The sequence below is a fragment of the Solea solea genome, chromosome 13 (genome assembly GCF_958295425.1).
Source record: "Solea solea chromosome 13, fSolSol10.1, whole genome shotgun sequence".
In the NCBI taxonomy this organism is placed as follows: Eukaryota; Metazoa; Chordata; class Actinopteri; order Pleuronectiformes; family Soleidae; genus Solea; species Solea solea.
The window spans coordinates 1,677,501-1,695,000 of record NC_081146.1 but is presented as its reverse complement, the minus strand read 5'-3'; the positions used below and the strand labels follow the sequence as shown (position 1 = coordinate 1,695,000).

The following is a 17,500-nucleotide window of genomic DNA, read 5'->3' as shown; positions in this document are numbered from 1 at the left end:
GAGCTCATGCTAGATGCTTAGATGTATTGATTAGAACTGTCTGGTCCTGGTTCTGATCCTTGACCTGGCTCTATCAGACCTACATCGGTCCTGTTCTCATCTCAGTGAACCCGTTCAAACAGCTTCCGTACTTCACGGATCGGGAGGTGGAACTCTACCAGGGCGCGGTGAGATAATGACCCTTGACCTTTAACCCCACATGTAGCTGTATCATTAACCACGCCCCCTCCACCCTCCAGGCTCAGTATGAGAACCTGCCCCACATCTACGCTCTGGCTGACAACATGTACAGAAACATGATGATTGACAGTGAGAACCAGTGTGTCATCATCAGGTAGGCGGAGCCTCACACTGTTTACCTGTGAAAATGAACCAAAAACAAGACATTTTTAAAGACTGTTTTTTAAAAGTCTTTGTGGTTTGAGTCTCTGGTTGCGTGACTTTGTGGTTTGAGTCTCTGGTTGTGTGTCTTTGTGGTTTGAGTCTCTGGTTGTGTGTCTTTGTGGTTTGAGTCTCTGGTTGTGGGTCTTTGTGGTTTGAAGCTTTGTGGTTTGAAGCTTTGTGGTTTGAGTCTTTGTGTCTTTGTCTCAGTGGTGAAAGCGGAGCTGGAAAAACTGTTGCAGCTAAATTCATCATGAGTTACGTGTCCAAAGTGTCGGGAGGAGGAGACAAAGTACAGGTACTCTAGTCCTACAGTCAAGGATGTTGTTACCCTGGTTATTGTTGCTGATGTGTGTGTGTGTGTGTGTGTGTGTGTGTGTGTGCACAGCATGTTAAAGACATCATCCTACAGTCCAACCCCCTGCTAGAGGCGTTTGGTAACGCAAAGACAGTTCGCAACAACAACTCTAGCAGATTTGTGAGTCTGAATGTAAACATGTAAACAAACATGTAAACAAACATGTAAACAAACTAACACGTAAACACAAACATGTTCAGGGTAAATACTTTGAGATCCAGTTCAGTCGGGGCGGAGCTCCTGACGGAGGCAAGATTTCCAACTTCCTGTTGGAGAAAAGTCGAGTTGTTTCCCAGAATTCTGGAGAGAGAAGCTTCCACATCTACTACCAGGTACTGCAAAAAATACAACATCTACTAACAGGTACTGCAAACAATACTACATCTACTACCAGGTACAGAGGGACTTATGGCTGCCCCTCTGTGTGACCTCTGTGTGACCTATGTGTGACCTCTGACCTCAGCTGCTGGAGGGGGCGACAGCGGAGCAAAGAGAGAACCTCGGGGTCACGACCCCTGACTACTACAGCTACCTCAACCAATCAGGAACGTTTACCGTGGAGGACATCAACGATAAGACAGAGTTCACTGACACCATGGTCTGTACCTGTCTGTCTGTACTTGTCTGTCCGTGATGTACCTGTCTGTCAGTGATGTTCCTGTCTGTTCTCAGGCGGCCATGTCTGTGGTGGGTTTGACTGTTGAGGACCAGGACTCAGTTCTTCAGATCATTGCAGGAATTCTTCATCTCGGAAACATTAACTTCAGAGAAGAGAACAACTACGCTGTGGTGGAGAGCCAGGACTGTGAGTACTGACCACGCCCCCTGTTCACATGACCACGCCCACTGACATAAGACATGGAGACGTCTCATGTCCACTGGTCTCACTCTGTGTCTCTGTCTCACTGTGTCTGTCTGTCTGTCCCTCTCAGTCCTGGCGTTCCCGGCGTTCCTGCTGGGAATCCCTCAGGATGGCGTGTGCAGTAAGCTGACGAGCAGAGTGATGGACAGTAAGTGGGGCGGGAAGAGCGAGTCCATCGCTGTGACTCTGAACACGGAGCAGGCGTCCTTCACCAGAGACGCCCTGTCCAAAGCTCTTTACGCTCGACTCTTTGACTTTCTGGTTCACGTGAGTTCACCTGCGATGTCACTGACTATGGAGGACGAGACATAAATACATACATGAATAAAAGATGTCTGTGTCCATATATTAATGAGGTAGGAGGTCCTAACCTCAGTCAACAGCATGATTTGTGGTGTTAGGAGACGTTTGTGATGTTTGGAGACGTTTGTGGTGTTTGGAGACGTTTGTGGTGTTTGGAGAAGTTTGTGGTGTTTGGAGACGTTTGTGGTGTTTGGAGACGTTTGTGATGTTAGGAGACGTTTGTGGTGTTTGGAGACGTTTGTGGTGTTAGAAGCCGTTTGTGATGTTTGGAGACGTTTGTGGTGTTAGGAGACGTTTGTGGTGTTAGAAGCCGTTTGTGATGTTTGGAGACGTTTGTGGTGTTAGGAGACGTTTGTGATGTTAGGAGACGTTTGTTAGGAGACGTTTGTGGTGTTTGGAGACGTTTGTGGTTTTAGAAGCCGTTTGTGGTGTTAGGAGACGTTTGTGGTGTTTGGAGACGTTTGTGGTGTTTGGAGACGTTTGTGGTGTTTGGAGAAGTTTGTGGTGTTTGGAGACGTTTGTGGTGTTTGGAGACGTTTGTGGTGTTAGAAGCCGTTTGTGGAGTTAGGAGACGTTTGTGATGTTTGGAGACGTTTGTTAGGAGACGTTTGTGGTGTTTGGAGACGTTTGTGGTGTTTGGAGACGTTTGTGGCGTTTGGAGACGTTTGTGATGTTTGGAGACGTTTGTGGCGTTTGGAGACGTTTGTGGCGTTTGGAGACATTTGTGGTGTTTGGAGATGTTTGTTATGTTAGGAGACGTTTGTGGCGGTTGGAGACGTTTGTGGTGTTTGGAGACGTTTGGAGATGTTTGTGGTGTTTGGAGATGTTTGTTATGTAAGGAGACGTTTGTGGAGTTTGGAGACGTTTGGAGACATTTGCGGTGTTTGGAGACGTTTGTGGCGTTTGGAGACGTTTGTGGCGTTTGGAGACGTTTGGAGACATTTGTGGTGTTTGGAGATGTTTGTGGTGTTTGGAGACGTTTGTGATGTTTGGAGACGTTTGTGGCGTTTGGAGAAGTTTGTGGCGTTTGGAGACGTTTGTGGCGTTTGGAGACTTTGGAGACATTTGTGGTGTTTGGAGATGTTTGTGGTGTTTGGAGACGTTTGTTATGTTAGGAGACGTTTGTGGCGTTTCGAGACGTTTGTGGCGGTTGGAGACGTTTGTGGCGTTTGGAGACGTTTGGAGATGTTTGTGGTGTTTGGAGATGTTTGTTATGTTGGGAGACGTTTGTGGCGTTTGGAGACGTTTGCGGTGTTTGGAGACGTTTGTGGCGTTTGGAGACGTTTGTGGCGTTTGGAGACATTTGTGGCGTTTGGAGACGTTTGTGGTGTTTGGAGACGTTTGTGATGTTTGGAGACGTTTGTGATGTTTGGAGACGTTTGTGGCGTTTGGAGAAGTTTGTGGCGTTTGGAGACGTTTGTGGCGTTTGGAGACTTTGGAGACATTTGTGGTGTTTGGAGATGTTTGTGGTGTTTGGAGACGTTTGTGATGTTTGGAGACGTTTGTGGCGTTTGGAGAAGTTTGTGGCGTTTGGAGACGTTTGTGGCGTTTGGAGACTTTGGAGACATTTGTGGTGTTTGGAGATGTTTGTGGCGTTTGGAGACGTTTGTGGCGGTTGGAGACGGTTGTGGCGTTTGGAGACGTTTGGAGATGTTTGTGGTGTTTGGAGATGTTTGTGGCGTTTGGAGACGTTTGTGGCGTTTGGAGACTTTGGAGACATTTGTGGTGTTTGGAGATGTTTGTAGTGTTTGGAGACGTTTGTTATGTTAGGAGACGTTTGTGGCGTTTGGAGGCGTTTGTGGCGTTTGGAGACGTTTGGAGGTGTTTGTGGTGTTTGGAGATGTTTGTTATGTTAGGAGACGTTTGTGGCGTTTGGAGACGTTTGTGATGTTTGGAGACGTTTGTGGTGTTAGGAGACGTTTGTTAGGAGACGTTTGTGATGTTTGGAGACGTCTGTGGTGTTAGGAGACGTTTGTGATGTTTGGAGATATTTGTTAGGAGACGTTTGTGATGTTAGGAGACGTTTGTGGTGTTTGGAGACGTTTGTGGTCTTTGGAGACGTTTGTGGTGTTAGGTTAGGACCGCCTACCTCATTAACATATGGACACAGAAATACAGAAATAAATACATGTAGGTAAACATGTAGAAATGAATTCAATTCAATTTTATTTGTGTAGCGCCAAATCATAACATACATTATCTCGGTCAACATCTTTTATTTATTTATACATAAGTCATGTTTCGTCCTCAATAACTGACACACGTGTGTGTGTGTGTGTGTGTGTGTTACAGAGCATTAATAAAGCCATGCAGAAAGATCAGGAAGAATTTAACATCGGAGTGTTGGACATCTACGGCTTTGAGATCTTCCAGGTAAGGAGACATGACCTGGAGGACAGAGGACAGACACAGTCCTGCTGTCTCACAAATGTCCCTGATGGATTTTTCTTTCTTTCAGAAAAATGGTTTTGAACAATTCTGCATCAACTTTGTGAACGAGAAGCTGCAACAGATTTTTATTGAACTCACACTGAAGGCAGAACAGGTGAGTGTGTGTCTGTCTGTCTGTGTGTGTCTGTCTGTCTGTGTGTCTGTCTCCGTGTGTCTGTCTGTGTGTGTGTGTGTGTGCGGTCTGTCTGTGTGTGTGTATGTCTGTCTCTGTGTGTGTATGTCTGTCTGTGTGTGTGTCTGTCTCTGTGTCTGTCTGTCTGTCTGTGTGTGTGTCAGTGTTGTACAGTTGTGTCTTGAGTTCTCAGCGTTCTTGACTAATAGTCACAGGACGTCTGACACAAGAATCCAGCAGAACAATGGTCAAACTTCAACACTAGTCCGGGTTTTTTTCCGGTCTCAGTCTTGGTTTAGGCGGTCTTGACTACAAGTCTACCTGTGTTGTCTTCGTGTCCTCTGTTGTTGACACAGTTGTGTGTCTTTGTGTCCCGTGTCTCAGGACGAGTATGTCCAGGAGGGAATCAAATGGACACCGATCGAGTATTTCAACAATAAAGTGGTTTGTGACCTCATCGAGTCCAAACTGGTGAGTCGGCCAATCAGAGAGCAGAACTCTTCTTACTGTAACATATTTGATTCACTGTCCTCATCACTGTCCTCATTACCCAGAATCCTGTTGGGATCATGAGTATCCTGGACGATGTCTGTGCTACGATGCACGCTAAAGGAGAAGGAGCCGATCAGACTCTGCTCCAGAAGCTGCAGGGACAGATGGACGGACACGAGCATTTCAGCAGCTGGAACAGAGGCTTCGTTGTCCATCACTACGCCGGCAAGGTACAAGTACACACATGCAGTACACACGCAGTACACATTTGTAGTACACATGTAGTACACATGCAGTACACACGCAGTACACATAAAACACATGAAGTGCACATGCAGTACACACGCAGTAAACATGTAGTACACATGCAGTACACACGCAGTACACATGCAGTACACAGGTAGTACACCTGCAGTACACATGTAGTACACTTATAGTGCACATGCAGTACACATGTAGTACACATGTAGTACAAATGCAGTACACAGGTAGTACACATGCAGTACACACGCAGTACACCTGCAGTACACATGTAGTACACTTATAGTGCACATGCAGTACACATGTAGTACACACATGCAGTACACATGTAGTACACATGCAGTACACATGCAGTACACACGCAGTACACATGTAGTACACATGCAGTACACAGGTAGTACAAATGCAGTACACACGCATTTCACATATAGTACACATGCAGTACACACGTAGTACACCTGCAGTACACATGTAGTACACTTATAGTGCACATGCAGTACACATGTAGTACACACATGCAGTACACATGTAGTACACATGCAGTACACATGCAGTACACACGCAGTACACATGTAGTACACATGCAGTACACAGGTAGTACAAATGCAGTACACACGCATTTCACATATAGTACACATGCAGTACACACGTAGTACACATGCAGTACACACATGCAGTACACACATGCAGTACACACGCAGTACAAATGCAGTATACATGCAGTACACATGCAGTACACACATGGAGTACACATGTAGTACACACGCAGTACACATGTAGTACACTTATAGTGCAAATGCAGTACACATGTAGTACACATGCAGTACACATGTAGTACACTTATAGTGCAAATGCAGTACACATGTAGTAGACACGCAGTACACATGCAGTACACATGTAGTACACTTATAGTGCAAATGCAGTACACATGTAGTACACACGTAGTACACACGCAGTACACATGTAGTACACTTATAGTGCAAATGTATTTCACATGCAGTACACATGCAGTACACACGCAGTACACATGCAGTACACATGTAGTACACATGCAGTACACACATGCAGCACACACATGCAGTACACACGCAGTATACATGTAGTACACATGCAGTACACACATGCAGTACACACATTACAAATGCAGTACACATGTAGTACACATGCAGTACACACGCAGTACACATGCAGTACACATGTAGTACACTTATAGTGCAAATGCATTTCACATGTAGTACACACGCAGTACACACGCAGTACACATGTAGTACACTTATAGTGCAAATGCAGTACACATGTAGTACACACGCAGTACACATGTAGTACACTTATAGTGCAAATGTATTTCACATGCAGTACACACGCAGTACACATGCAGTACACATGTAGTACACTTATAATGCAAATGCAGTACACATGCAGTACACATGCAGTACACATGCAGTACACATGCAGTGCACTTATAGTGCACATGCAGTACACATGTAGTACACATGCAGTAGACACGCAGTACACACGCAGTACACATGTAGTGCACACGCAGTACACATGTAGTACACACGCAGTACACATGCAGTACACACGCAGTACACATGCAGTACACATGTAGTACACTTATAGTGCAAATGCAGTACACATGTAGTACACACGCAGTACACATGTAGTACACTTATAGTGCAAATGTATTTCACATGCAGTACACATGCAGTACACACGCAGTACACATGCAGTACACATGTAGTACACTTATAATGCAAATGCAGTACACATGCAGTACACATGCAGTACACATGTAGTGCACTTATAGTGCACATGCAGTACACATGTAGTACACATGCAGTACACATGTAGTACACATGCAGTACACACGCAGTACACAAGCAGTACACACGCAGTACACATGTAGTGCACACACAGTACACATGTAGTACACACGCAGTACACATGCAGTACACACGCAGTACACATGTAGTACACATGTAGTACACATGCAGTACACATGTAGTACACACGCATTTCACACGCAGTACACATGCAGTACACAGGTAGTACACATGCAGTACACACACAGTACACATGCAGTACACATGCAGTACACATGCAGTACACACGCAGTACACATGCAGTACACATGTAGTACACATGTAGTATGCATGCAGTACACATGTAGTACACATGTAGTATGCATGCAGTACACATGTTGTACACATGTAGTACACTCTGACTCTGTCCTCTCGTCCATGTCCAGGTTTCCTATGACGTCAGTGGCTTCTGTGAGAGAAACAGAGACGTTTTGTTTAATGACATCATCGAACTGATGCAGAGCAGTGAGTTGTAAGTAAACTACTGAGGACACGCCTCCACAGTGAGGACACGCCTCCACAGTGAGGACGTGTCCCCACAGTGAGTGGACGTGTCTCCACAGTGAGTGGACGTGTCCCCACAGTGAGTGGACGTGTCTCCACAGTGAGGACATGTCCACACAGTGAGTGTGTGTTGTGTCTTAGTCCGTTCATCAGAGCTTTATTTCCTGAAAACCTGGAGGCGGAGAAGAGAGGGCGTCCGAGCACAGTCAGCAGCAAGATCAAGGTGAGAGAGAGAGAGAGAGCGAGAGAGAGAGGTGTTGACTGACAGGTGGTCATATCTGGTAGGACAGTAACTCCGCCCCCTCCTGTAGAAACAAGCCAACACTCTGGTGCAGACGCTGATGAAGTGCACGCCTCACTACATCCGCTGCATCAAACCCAACGAGACCAAGCGTCCTCGGGACTGGGAGGAGAACCGCGTCCGCCACCAGGTGGAGTACCTGGGTTTGCGGGAGAACATTCGCGTCCGCCGGGCTGGATACGCCTACAGACGAGTCTTCAACAAGTTCCTGCAGAGGTCTGAGGTCAAACATGAGCTCGGCACTGTACCGTTGGTTCAGGTGTCTTCACGGTAACAATATTGTGCTGCAGGTACGCCATCCTGACCAAGGAGACGTGGCCTCACTGGAGAGGAGACCTGCGTCAGGGAGTCCTGCACCTTCTCAATTCCGTCCACATGGACCAGGACCAGTTCCAGCTGGGGAAGTCCAAAATCTTCATCAAAGCCCCAGAATCTGTATGAGATCTTTGAGGTTCTGAGCACCCCCTGCTGTCGAGGACCAGCCTGAGACACACAGAGAACCAGACTCTCAGACGTGCAGTGTCTCAGGGTCTCAGGCTGGATCTCAGAAACAGGGGAACATGAACCCACTTCAGTTGAGCAGAACCTGAGTCAGACTGAAGGATTCTGATCTGGTTCTGGTTCTGTTTTCTCTGCAGCTCTTCTTACTGGAGGAGATGAGGGAGAGGAAGTACAACGGTTACGCTCGGGTCATCCAGAAAGCGTGGCGTAAACACATCGCTGTCCGCAAGTACGTCAAGATGAGAGAGGAAGGTAAGACTGTGTCCACAACGTGAGACAACGTCCATGTATTTGTCCTCGATCTCTTTATGAAGTGATGAGTGTTTTCACAGCGTCTGACGTGCTCCTGAACAAGAAGGAACGACGCAGAAACAGCATCAATCGTAACTTTGTGGGAGACTACATCGGGACGGACAACCACCCGGAGATCCGACAGTTTGTTGGCCGGCGGGAGAGGATAGACTTCGCTGACGTGGTTCTGAAATATGACCGGAAATTCAGGGTAAAATCTCGGCCCAGGAAGAGACCAGAGACCAGGTTTCAGCAGGGCCCGTTTGAACTTTTCTTTGTTGTCTCACACACAGAGCGTCAAACGAGACCTCATCCTGACCCCGAAGTTCCTGTACCTGATTGGTCGAGAGAAGGTGAAACAGGGTCCAGATAAAGGCCAGATCCAGGAAGTACTCAAGAGGAAGATTGAGCTCAACAAGATTCAGTCTGTCTCCCTCAGGTACCTCACCAGAACCAGAACCAAGACCAGGATTAGAACTAGTACCAGCACTAGAATGAGGATCTGAACTAAAACTAGAGTCAGAATCAGAATGTAATGATTTAAAATAATTAAAAATCATTCCCAGATATTTTTCTGAACTTAGATCAGACCTTAAAAGACCTTCTTCCTCGTGTTTGTCAGCACTTTGCAGGACGACTTCTTCATCGTCCATGAGGAGGAGTATGACAGCGTCCTTCAGAGCATCTTTAAGACCGAGTTCCTCAGTCTTCTCGTCAAACGTTATCAGGAGAAAACGGAGAAGAAGCTGCCGCTCAAATTCAACAACCTGTGAGTCTGATCCTGATCTGAAAATCTAAAACCCTGCTTTCAGGTCTGAGCTGAACCCTTTCTCTTCCTCCAGTCTGGAATATAAGGTGAAGAAGGGCGGATGGGGTCCATTCAGCTCTGCAGGATCCAGACAGATCCAGTTCCAGGTTGGTCAGGGGGACGATGCGGTCCTGAAGCCAAGTGGGAAGGTTCTGCAGGTCTCCATCGGACCGGGTCTGCCAAAGAACTCACGTAAGTCCTGACCTCAGTGTGTGTGTGTGTGTGTGTGTGTGTGTGTGTGTGTGTGTGCCAGAGGTGGGACCAAGTCAGTCTCAAGTCTTTGCCTTCAAGTCCCGAGTCAAGTCACAAGTCAAGACCGACAAGTCTCAAGTCGAGTCCAAAGTCCTGTTTGAGTTTCGAGTCCTTTGGAGTCTTTTTAACAACAGAGAAATAATATTTACACAGATCATGTATGCTTTTAAGATTTGTATATATTTATTAAACCTTTTTTTGGAAGAACATTGTTCAAACACTCTTTTTAACTCATTTCAAAACCTAAGTGTAACCTTAACCTTTTCAACCATGTCACCACTTTATAAAAGATATCCTCACTCCCAAAAATGTAATAAAATTAAATAATCTACATGTAATACATTCATGCCTCTATCAGTTTATGTTGCTCCCTTGAAAACAATTGGCATGCATCTATGATGCTTTTATTCATCTGTTATTCTTCAAATCTGTAACAGGTAAGCATATAAAACAGATGTCAGAAAATGCTAACATTGTGTTAATTTTATTTTTTTGGTTAATAGTAATTGTATTGTATACTGTAAGAGTGTGTGTGTTTTAACATTACATTGATAAAATAAATTTCATTTTCAAAATTGCTATTTTTATCAATGGAATCTGGTGTGCTGGAGAGAGTGAGATATACTTAGTTTTCCAATCGAAAAAAATCGTCTGGCAGCAAGCTAAAATGGTAAACATATTCCTAATATAAAGTACATTAAACTGACCTTGATTTGATTAGGCTTGCTTAAGTTTTGCTGCTGGCAGCAGTCTACTGTGTATGATCCACGGACTAGCTGCTAAGCACATACAATCTCGCTTCAAAATCCTAAACTATCCAGTCTCAAGCTTTTGGTTCATTTAGAATCACCCCCATTCATAAAGCGGTCCTTAAATCAACGCTAAACGTTCGTTTTTAAAGATGTGCAACTTACTTTGTGGTTGTGTTCGTTGATGTTCCAAAAGGAGTGTCTTAGCGAAATAGTGAACTTATACATACGTGAACCCACAGGAGATACCGTTTACCGTGTTTGTAAAGTCAAGGTGACGTTAACTGTGAGTTTACAGTCTCATTGATATGTAGATAGCTAAGTTTCTTAGCCAAGAAGCTAGTGTTGGCTTTCATTCAAAACTTACCGTTCTTTGTGTAACTTCAAATGTCGAACGAAGTTCGAAGTTGTCGCGTCTCCGTCTGTCATTTTCAGACCCGCATGTTTTACATTGTGCAATTCTTTTTTTGTTGATCACCTCATAGTTTTTGTACCCAGAAGGAAATGACCTTGGGTATCATTTTTGCTTCTGGCCGCTGGCGAGCGCGTTTGTTGTTCCTCTTCATTGGTTGTCTCGTACTTTGATTGGTTGGGTGCTGTCAGATCAAAACCACGTGGATCTAATTTGATTGGATGTCGTGCCACACACACGTCACGCACACAGATGCACACAGGAGCAAAGGGCGATAGCGCATCAGTGTCGTGTCAACATACTTTTTAATCTTTGGGTTCGAGGACAGTAGCAAGACTTTTCAAGTCAAAAGGGTCAAGTCCAAGTGAAGTCACGAGTCACTGATGTTAAAGTCCAAGTCGAGTTGCAAGTCTTTTTAGATTTTGTCAAGTCGAGTCTAAAGTCATCAAATTCATGACTCGAGTCTGACTCGAGTCCAAGTCATGTGACTCGAGTCCACAACTCTGGTGTGTGCTCCTTTTCACTTCCTGTCTGATCTGCAGGTCCAACGAGGAAGGACAACAGGAAGAGTCGCTACATGGGCGGCCAGGCTCCGCCCACCAGCCAGTATAGCTCAGGTAACTTTGAAACAATTCTTCATCACCTGATGTTTTCAGCCATAATTTGACTCTTTTGTTTCCTTAGGTTCTCGCCATAGAGTGGGTGGAGCTCCCAGAGGTGGCCCCTCCTCCAGAGGCTCCCTGTTGAGGCAACAGTCCAGCATGGAGCAGCCAAGTCTGCCCCGCCTCCAGAGCCAGCGTCGCCATGACGACCACACCCACAAACACTATGACATGGGCTTCATGGATGTTCCTGAGCAGGGAGCTGCAGGGTAATCTCCACGTTAACTAGGGTCACCAGGTTAACCAGGTTAACCAGTGTAGCCAGGATCACCAGGAGGCGGACTGTGTTGTAATCCCTGTGTTGTAGTCTGAAGAGGTGGAGTCTGTTGTAATCCCTGTGTGTTGTGGTCTGTGGAGGCGGAGTCTGTTGTAATCCCTGTGTTTCCTGCAGGCTGCAGCGGCGGCGGTCGAAGGAGGTGAAGCCCCTCCCAGGAGCAGGTCGACCTAAACCCGCCCCCAAACCGAAGCCTCGTTCTCCTCAGTGCAAAGCTCTTTATGCTTATGACGCCCAGGACACTGATGAGCTGAGCTTTAACGCCGATGATGTCATCGACATACTCACTGAAGGTACTTCTACTACTACTACTATTTCTACTTCTACTACTACTACTTTTTCTACTTCTACTACTACTATGTCTATTAGTACTACTACTACTACTACTTCTATTACTACTATTTTTACTACTACTACTATTTCTATTACTACTACTTCTACTAATACTACTTCTATTATTACTACATCTACTAATAATACTTCTATTATTACTATTACCACTACTACTATTTCTACTTCTACTACTACTATGTCTATTAGTACTACTACTACTATTACTACTACTTCCACTACTACTACTACTTCTTCTACTACTACTACTTCTATTATTACTACTCTTACGAATACTACTTCTATTATTACTACTTCTGTTATTACTACTTCTACTAATACTACTTCTATTATTACTACTTCTATTAATACTACTACTGCTACTACTACTATTTCTACTCTATTTTCTACTCTATTTCTGCTGTTGTCTTTGACTTGGATGTTATTCAGGTGTTCTGAAAGGAAGTGTTTTGAAAGGAGATGTTCTGAAAGGAGGTGTTCTGAAAGGAGATGTTCTGAAAGGAGGTGTTCTGAAAGGAGGTGTTCTGAAAGGAGATGTTCTGAAAGGAGGTGTTCTGAAAGGAAGTGCTCTGAAAGGAGATGTTCTGAAAGGAGGTGTTCTGAAAGGAGATGTTCTGAAAGGAGGTGTTCTGAAAGGAAGTGCTCTGAAAGGAAGTGTTTTGAAAGGAGATGTTCTGAAAGGAGATGTTCTGAAAGGAGGTGTTCTGAAAGGAGATGTTCTGAAAGGAGGTGTTCTGAAAGGAAGTGCTCTGAAATGAGGTGTTCTGAAAACTCCTCCATTAGCAGTTGGTACATTCCTCCTCATGAAATCAAATTAACCATAGACTGTATGAAATGAACACGGCAAAAAGTCGACCAATCAGAATCAGTACGACTACTGTTACTAAACTGATTCTGTCTCTTCTACTCTCACTGTCTGTCTCTCTGTCTCTCTCTGTGTCTCTGTCTCTTTATGTCTCTCTGTGTCTCTCTGTGTCTCTGTGTCCTCAGATCCGTCGGGCTGGTGGTTTGGACGTCTCCGTGGCAGAGAGGGAATGTTTCCTGGGAACTACGTGGAGAAGCTGTAGACCTGACCTGACCTCTGGGGTCAGAGGTCAGCCGATCCTGGACTGTGATCCAAGTCCAGTTACTTTTAATGTCCCCATGTGACTTTAGATAACATCAGTGTTACCATGGAAACAGCCATTTCCCCCACAGGCTGCAGTAGGTATTATAGACGGACACAGACACAGACTTAAACACAGACACACAGACTCAAACACAGACAGACACAGACAGAGAGAGACACAGACAGACATGGAGACAGTTGATTGTCGTTGATGAAAACTAAACTACTGAACGTCATCAGTGAAAATAAAAAATAAACTGTTTTCAATTACATCAAACAGATAATGTTTATTCATTGTTATTTATATAGAACAACAGGGACACCCTCTGTCCTTAGACCCTCTGTCCTTAGTCCCTTTGTCCTTAGACCCCTGTCCTTAGATTTCTGACCTTAGACCCTATGTCCTTATACCTCTCTCCTTGGAATTATGACCTTAGACTTCTGACCTGAGACCCTCTGTCCTTAGACCCTCTGTCCTTAGACTTCTGACCTTAGACCCTATGTCCTTATACCTCTCTCCTTGGAATTCTGACCTTAGACCCTCTGTCCTTAGACCCTCTGTTCTTCGACCCTCTGTCCTTAGACTTCTGACCTTAGACCCTATGTCCTTATACCTCTCTCCTTGGAATTCTGACCTTAGATTTCTGACCTTAGACCCTCTGTCCTTAGACTTCTGACCTTAGACCCTCTGTCCTTAGAATTCTGATCTTAGACCCTCTGTTCTTGAGTTTGTCCTCACATTGAGTGAGGACAAACTCCACAAAAAAAGGAGGGATGTGTCTGTCAGGATGGACAGAATGACAGTCTGTCAATAACAACACAGTAAAAAGCAGAGAATAAAACAAATGTTTGTTTGTTTGTTTGTGTTCATCGTATATTTCTATCTAAATAAACAAACTCCATTACCCAGAGTTCTGTGCTTCAAATACAGGTGTTTTAATGACGGTTGTTAACATTATTATTATTGACTCAGTTTTAGTCTAGTATTAAGTACATTAAAGGGATACTTGAGTAAAAGTACAAGTAAAGGTATGATAATGCATCAAAAGTCATTTTCTGATATAAAATCTACTGAAGTTAAGGTTCACAGAGACAGACACAGATGCACACACACACACAGGCGCACACACACACAGAGGCATGCACAGACTCAAACAGACACACACACAGAGGAACACAGAGGCACACGCACACACAGAGACACACACACAGAGGCGCAGGCACACACAGGCACACACACAGAGGCATGCACAGACTCAAACACAGACAGACACAGACAGAGAGAGACACAGACAGACATGGAGACAGTTGATTGTCGTTGATGAAAACTAAACTACTGAACGTCATCAGTGAAAATAAAAAATAAACTGTTTTTATTTACATCAAATAGATTCTGTTTATTTGTTTGTTTTTCATAGATTTATTCTGCATCATAAATGTGCTTTTATTGTGAAGGTTCTATTTCAAAACAAGCACTTTTACTTTGAAATTCTGTGAAATATCTTTATTGTGATATGAGCTCATATTGACCAGACTACTATTCATGTGTTCATGCTGCATTCATGTGCTCACTCTGAAATCATGCTGCATTCATGTGGTCACGCTGTGTTTTTCTCTGTGAAACAAAAACACGTTACGAAAAACTTCCGACGTTACGTCCCTGAACGTGTCATAACCTTTAACCCGCCGCCATGTCACTGACTGTCACGTGATACGAGAGAGCGAGAGAGAGAGACACACACAGCTAACGGACATGGAGGAGTTTCTGACGAACTGTCGAAGGACACTGCTGGTAACACACACACGCACGTGCGCGCGCACACACACGCGCAGACAGACACCCCACACAGACACGCGCGCACCCACACACGCACATACACCCCCCCACAAACACACACACACACACACACACACATTATTATTCGTGTCATGTTTACATGTATTTTATTGTGAAGGATTGATTTCTCATACGTCACTTCCTGTCTTCTTCTCGTAGTTGGGCTCTGAACGGTACCACGTGGTTCTGGGAAACGAGGCCTGTGATGTGGACTCCATGGTGTCTGCGATGGCCTACGCCTACTTCCTGTCCAAGGTTAGACTCAGCCAAACACTTCCTGTTGGTTTTTCACATTAAAGGCCTGTGAACGATCACAGTCCATGACCTTAATAAGGGTTTTTATGACATGAGAACTTTGCGATAGAAGATCCGATCAAACCAAACTTGCGATCATTGAAGACGACTGCTAAAACGGTCAAGTTTGAAAGCAGCGCCTCTTGGTGGCAGCAGATGATATTACGCTACACAGATTTTCATGCTGCTCTAACAGGGATTGTTGGATCCACCTGAAACTTGATATATGAGACCACATACCCGTCCCAAACATGTCTGCAAAAGACCACATCCCTACAGGAAGTGGAACATACGAAACAGGAAGTAAACTGTAACTTTGCCATACAGTGTCCGATCTGCTCTAAAGTTGGTATGGGAGAGCATGGAACATCGTGGTGAATGAGCACGAGATGTGTGTTTTAATACAACGATGATGATGATGATGTCTCTCTCTCTCTCTGTCAGACTCTGTGCAGTGACGTGCTCGCTCTCCCTCTCATGAACATCCGAAGTCATGAGCTCGCTCTTCGCTCTGATAACATCTTCCTGCTGCATCAGAGCGGTGTGTCACATGACCTCCTGACCTTCAGAGACCAGCTGGACCTGAGGGCGCTGCACAGAGAACAACGTCTGCATCTGACACTGGTGGACCACAACGTCCTGTCCAGGTACACACACACATAGACACACACACACATAACATATAACACACACACAAGAATGACAAAGACTAAGAATGGTTCACAAAGACCCCATGAAACAACGACAGAGGAAGAGAGTGACCCTGCCCAGAGGGAGCCCGGGGCCCCCGCCTGGAGCCAGGACCAGACGGAGGGCCCGTGGGCGAGCACTTGGTGGCCGGGTCTACCACAGGGCCCGGCCGGGCACAGCCCAAAAAAGTCATATGGGTGGCAGTGAAGGTCGGGGGTCTCGACGTACTGGACCTGGGCGGCAGAAGCTGGCTCTGGGCACGTGGAACGTCACCTCGCTGTGGGGGAAAGAGCCGGAGCTTGTGCGGGAGATGGAGCGCTACCAGTTAGAGCTAGTGGGGCTTACCTCCACGCACAGCCTTGGCTCTGGAACCACAATCCTGGATAGGGGTTGGAAGTTGTTCTTCTCCAGAGTTGCCCAGGGTGTAAGGCGCTGGGTGGGTGTGGGGATACTCACGAGCCCCCGGCTGAGCGCTGCTATGTTGGAGTTTACCCCGGTGAACGAGAGGGTCGCCTCCCTGCGCCTTAGGGTTGCGGGGGGGAAAGCCCTGACTGCTGTTTGTGCCTGTGCGCCGAACAGCAGCTCGGAGTATCCGGCCTTCTTGGAGGCCCTAGATGGAGTCCTGCAAGAGGCTCCGTCAGGGGACTCCATAGTTCTGCTGGGAGATTTCAACGTGCACGTGGGCAACGATGGGGAAACCTGGAGAGGCGTGATTGAGAGGAACGGCCTACCTGATCTGAACCAGAGTGGTCGTTTGTTGTTAGATTTCTGTGCAAGTCATGGACTATCTATAACAAACACCATGTTCGAACATAAGGACGCTCATAAGTGTACTTGGTACCAGAGTGTCCTTGGCCAAAGGTCGATAATCGTTTTTGTGATCGTTTCATCGGAACTGAGGCCGTATGTCCTGGACACTTGGGTGAAGAGAGGGGAAGAGCTGTTAACTGATCACCATCTGGTGGTGAGTTGGGTCAGAGGATGGGCGAGAACTCTGGACAGACCTGAAAAACACAAACGTTTAGTGCGGATGAATTGGGAACGTCTGGAGGATGCCCCTGTCGGAGAGGCCTTCAAATCTCACCTCCGGCGGAGCTTTTCCTGTATCCCTGTGGAGGCTGGGGACATTGAACCCGAATGGGCAGTGTTCAAAGCATAAATGTGCTTTTATTGTGAAGGTTCTATTTCAAAACAAGCACTTTTACTTTGAAATTCTGTGAAATATCTTTATTGTGATATGAGCTCATATTGACCAGACTACTATTCATGTGTTCATGCTGCATTCATGTGCTCACTCTGAAATCATGCTGCATTCATGTGCTCTTTTCAAAAAGGGTGACCTGATAGTGTGTGCCAATTACCGGGGCATCACACTTCTCAGCTC

The 17,500-nt window shown here is 45.6% G+C and overlaps 2 protein-coding genes across 3 annotated transcripts in view; both read left to right on the top strand.

Moving 5' to 3' along the window:
• The window catches only part of myo1eb (myosin IEb), a 16,293-nt gene extending 2,087 nt beyond the window's left edge, over nucleotides 1-14,206 (top strand). Inside the window, exons 3-27 of the mRNA XM_058646796.1 lie at nucleotides 78-167; nucleotides 240-334; nucleotides 592-679; nucleotides 770-859; nucleotides 940-1,071; nucleotides 1,203-1,337; nucleotides 1,412-1,544; nucleotides 1,672-1,868; nucleotides 4,197-4,277; nucleotides 4,363-4,449; nucleotides 4,852-4,938; nucleotides 5,022-5,189; nucleotides 7,469-7,554; nucleotides 7,728-7,809; nucleotides 7,898-8,103; nucleotides 8,178-8,322; nucleotides 8,526-8,640; nucleotides 8,721-8,890; nucleotides 8,973-9,118; nucleotides 9,302-9,448; nucleotides 9,522-9,679; nucleotides 11,443-11,517; nucleotides 11,585-11,771; nucleotides 11,954-12,129; nucleotides 13,178-14,206. Of these exons, the coding sequence (XP_058502779.1) occupies nucleotides 78-167; nucleotides 240-334; nucleotides 592-679; nucleotides 770-859; nucleotides 940-1,071; nucleotides 1,203-1,337; nucleotides 1,412-1,544; nucleotides 1,672-1,868; nucleotides 4,197-4,277; nucleotides 4,363-4,449; nucleotides 4,852-4,938; nucleotides 5,022-5,189; nucleotides 7,469-7,554; nucleotides 7,728-7,809; nucleotides 7,898-8,103; nucleotides 8,178-8,322; nucleotides 8,526-8,640; nucleotides 8,721-8,890; nucleotides 8,973-9,118; nucleotides 9,302-9,448; nucleotides 9,522-9,679; nucleotides 11,443-11,517; nucleotides 11,585-11,771; nucleotides 11,954-12,129; nucleotides 13,178-13,254 (3,153 nt within the window). The 3' untranslated portion in view covers nucleotides 13,255-14,206. The remainder of the gene's footprint in view (nucleotides 1-77; nucleotides 168-239; nucleotides 335-591; nucleotides 680-769; nucleotides 860-939; nucleotides 1,072-1,202; nucleotides 1,338-1,411; nucleotides 1,545-1,671; nucleotides 1,869-4,196; nucleotides 4,278-4,362; nucleotides 4,450-4,851; nucleotides 4,939-5,021; nucleotides 5,190-7,468; nucleotides 7,555-7,727; nucleotides 7,810-7,897; nucleotides 8,104-8,177; nucleotides 8,323-8,525; nucleotides 8,641-8,720; nucleotides 8,891-8,972; nucleotides 9,119-9,301; nucleotides 9,449-9,521; nucleotides 9,680-11,442; nucleotides 11,518-11,584; nucleotides 11,772-11,953; nucleotides 12,130-13,177) is intronic.
• A 715-nt stretch (nucleotides 14,207-14,921) lies between these two features.
• Nucleotides 14,922-17,500, top strand: part of prune (prune exopolyphosphatase) — a 7,880-nt gene continuing 5,301 nt past the window's right edge. For both annotated transcript variants that reach the window (XR_009241938.1, XM_058646799.1), the window contains exons 1-3: nucleotides 14,922-15,087; nucleotides 15,292-15,387; nucleotides 15,871-16,073. Coding sequence is in view for 1 of the 2 variants with exons in the window: in XM_058646799.1 (XP_058502782.1) it covers nucleotides 15,049-15,087; nucleotides 15,292-15,387; nucleotides 15,871-16,073 (338 nt within the window). In the remaining variant the exon portion in view is untranslated. The remainder of the gene's footprint in view (nucleotides 15,088-15,291; nucleotides 15,388-15,870; nucleotides 16,074-17,500) is intronic.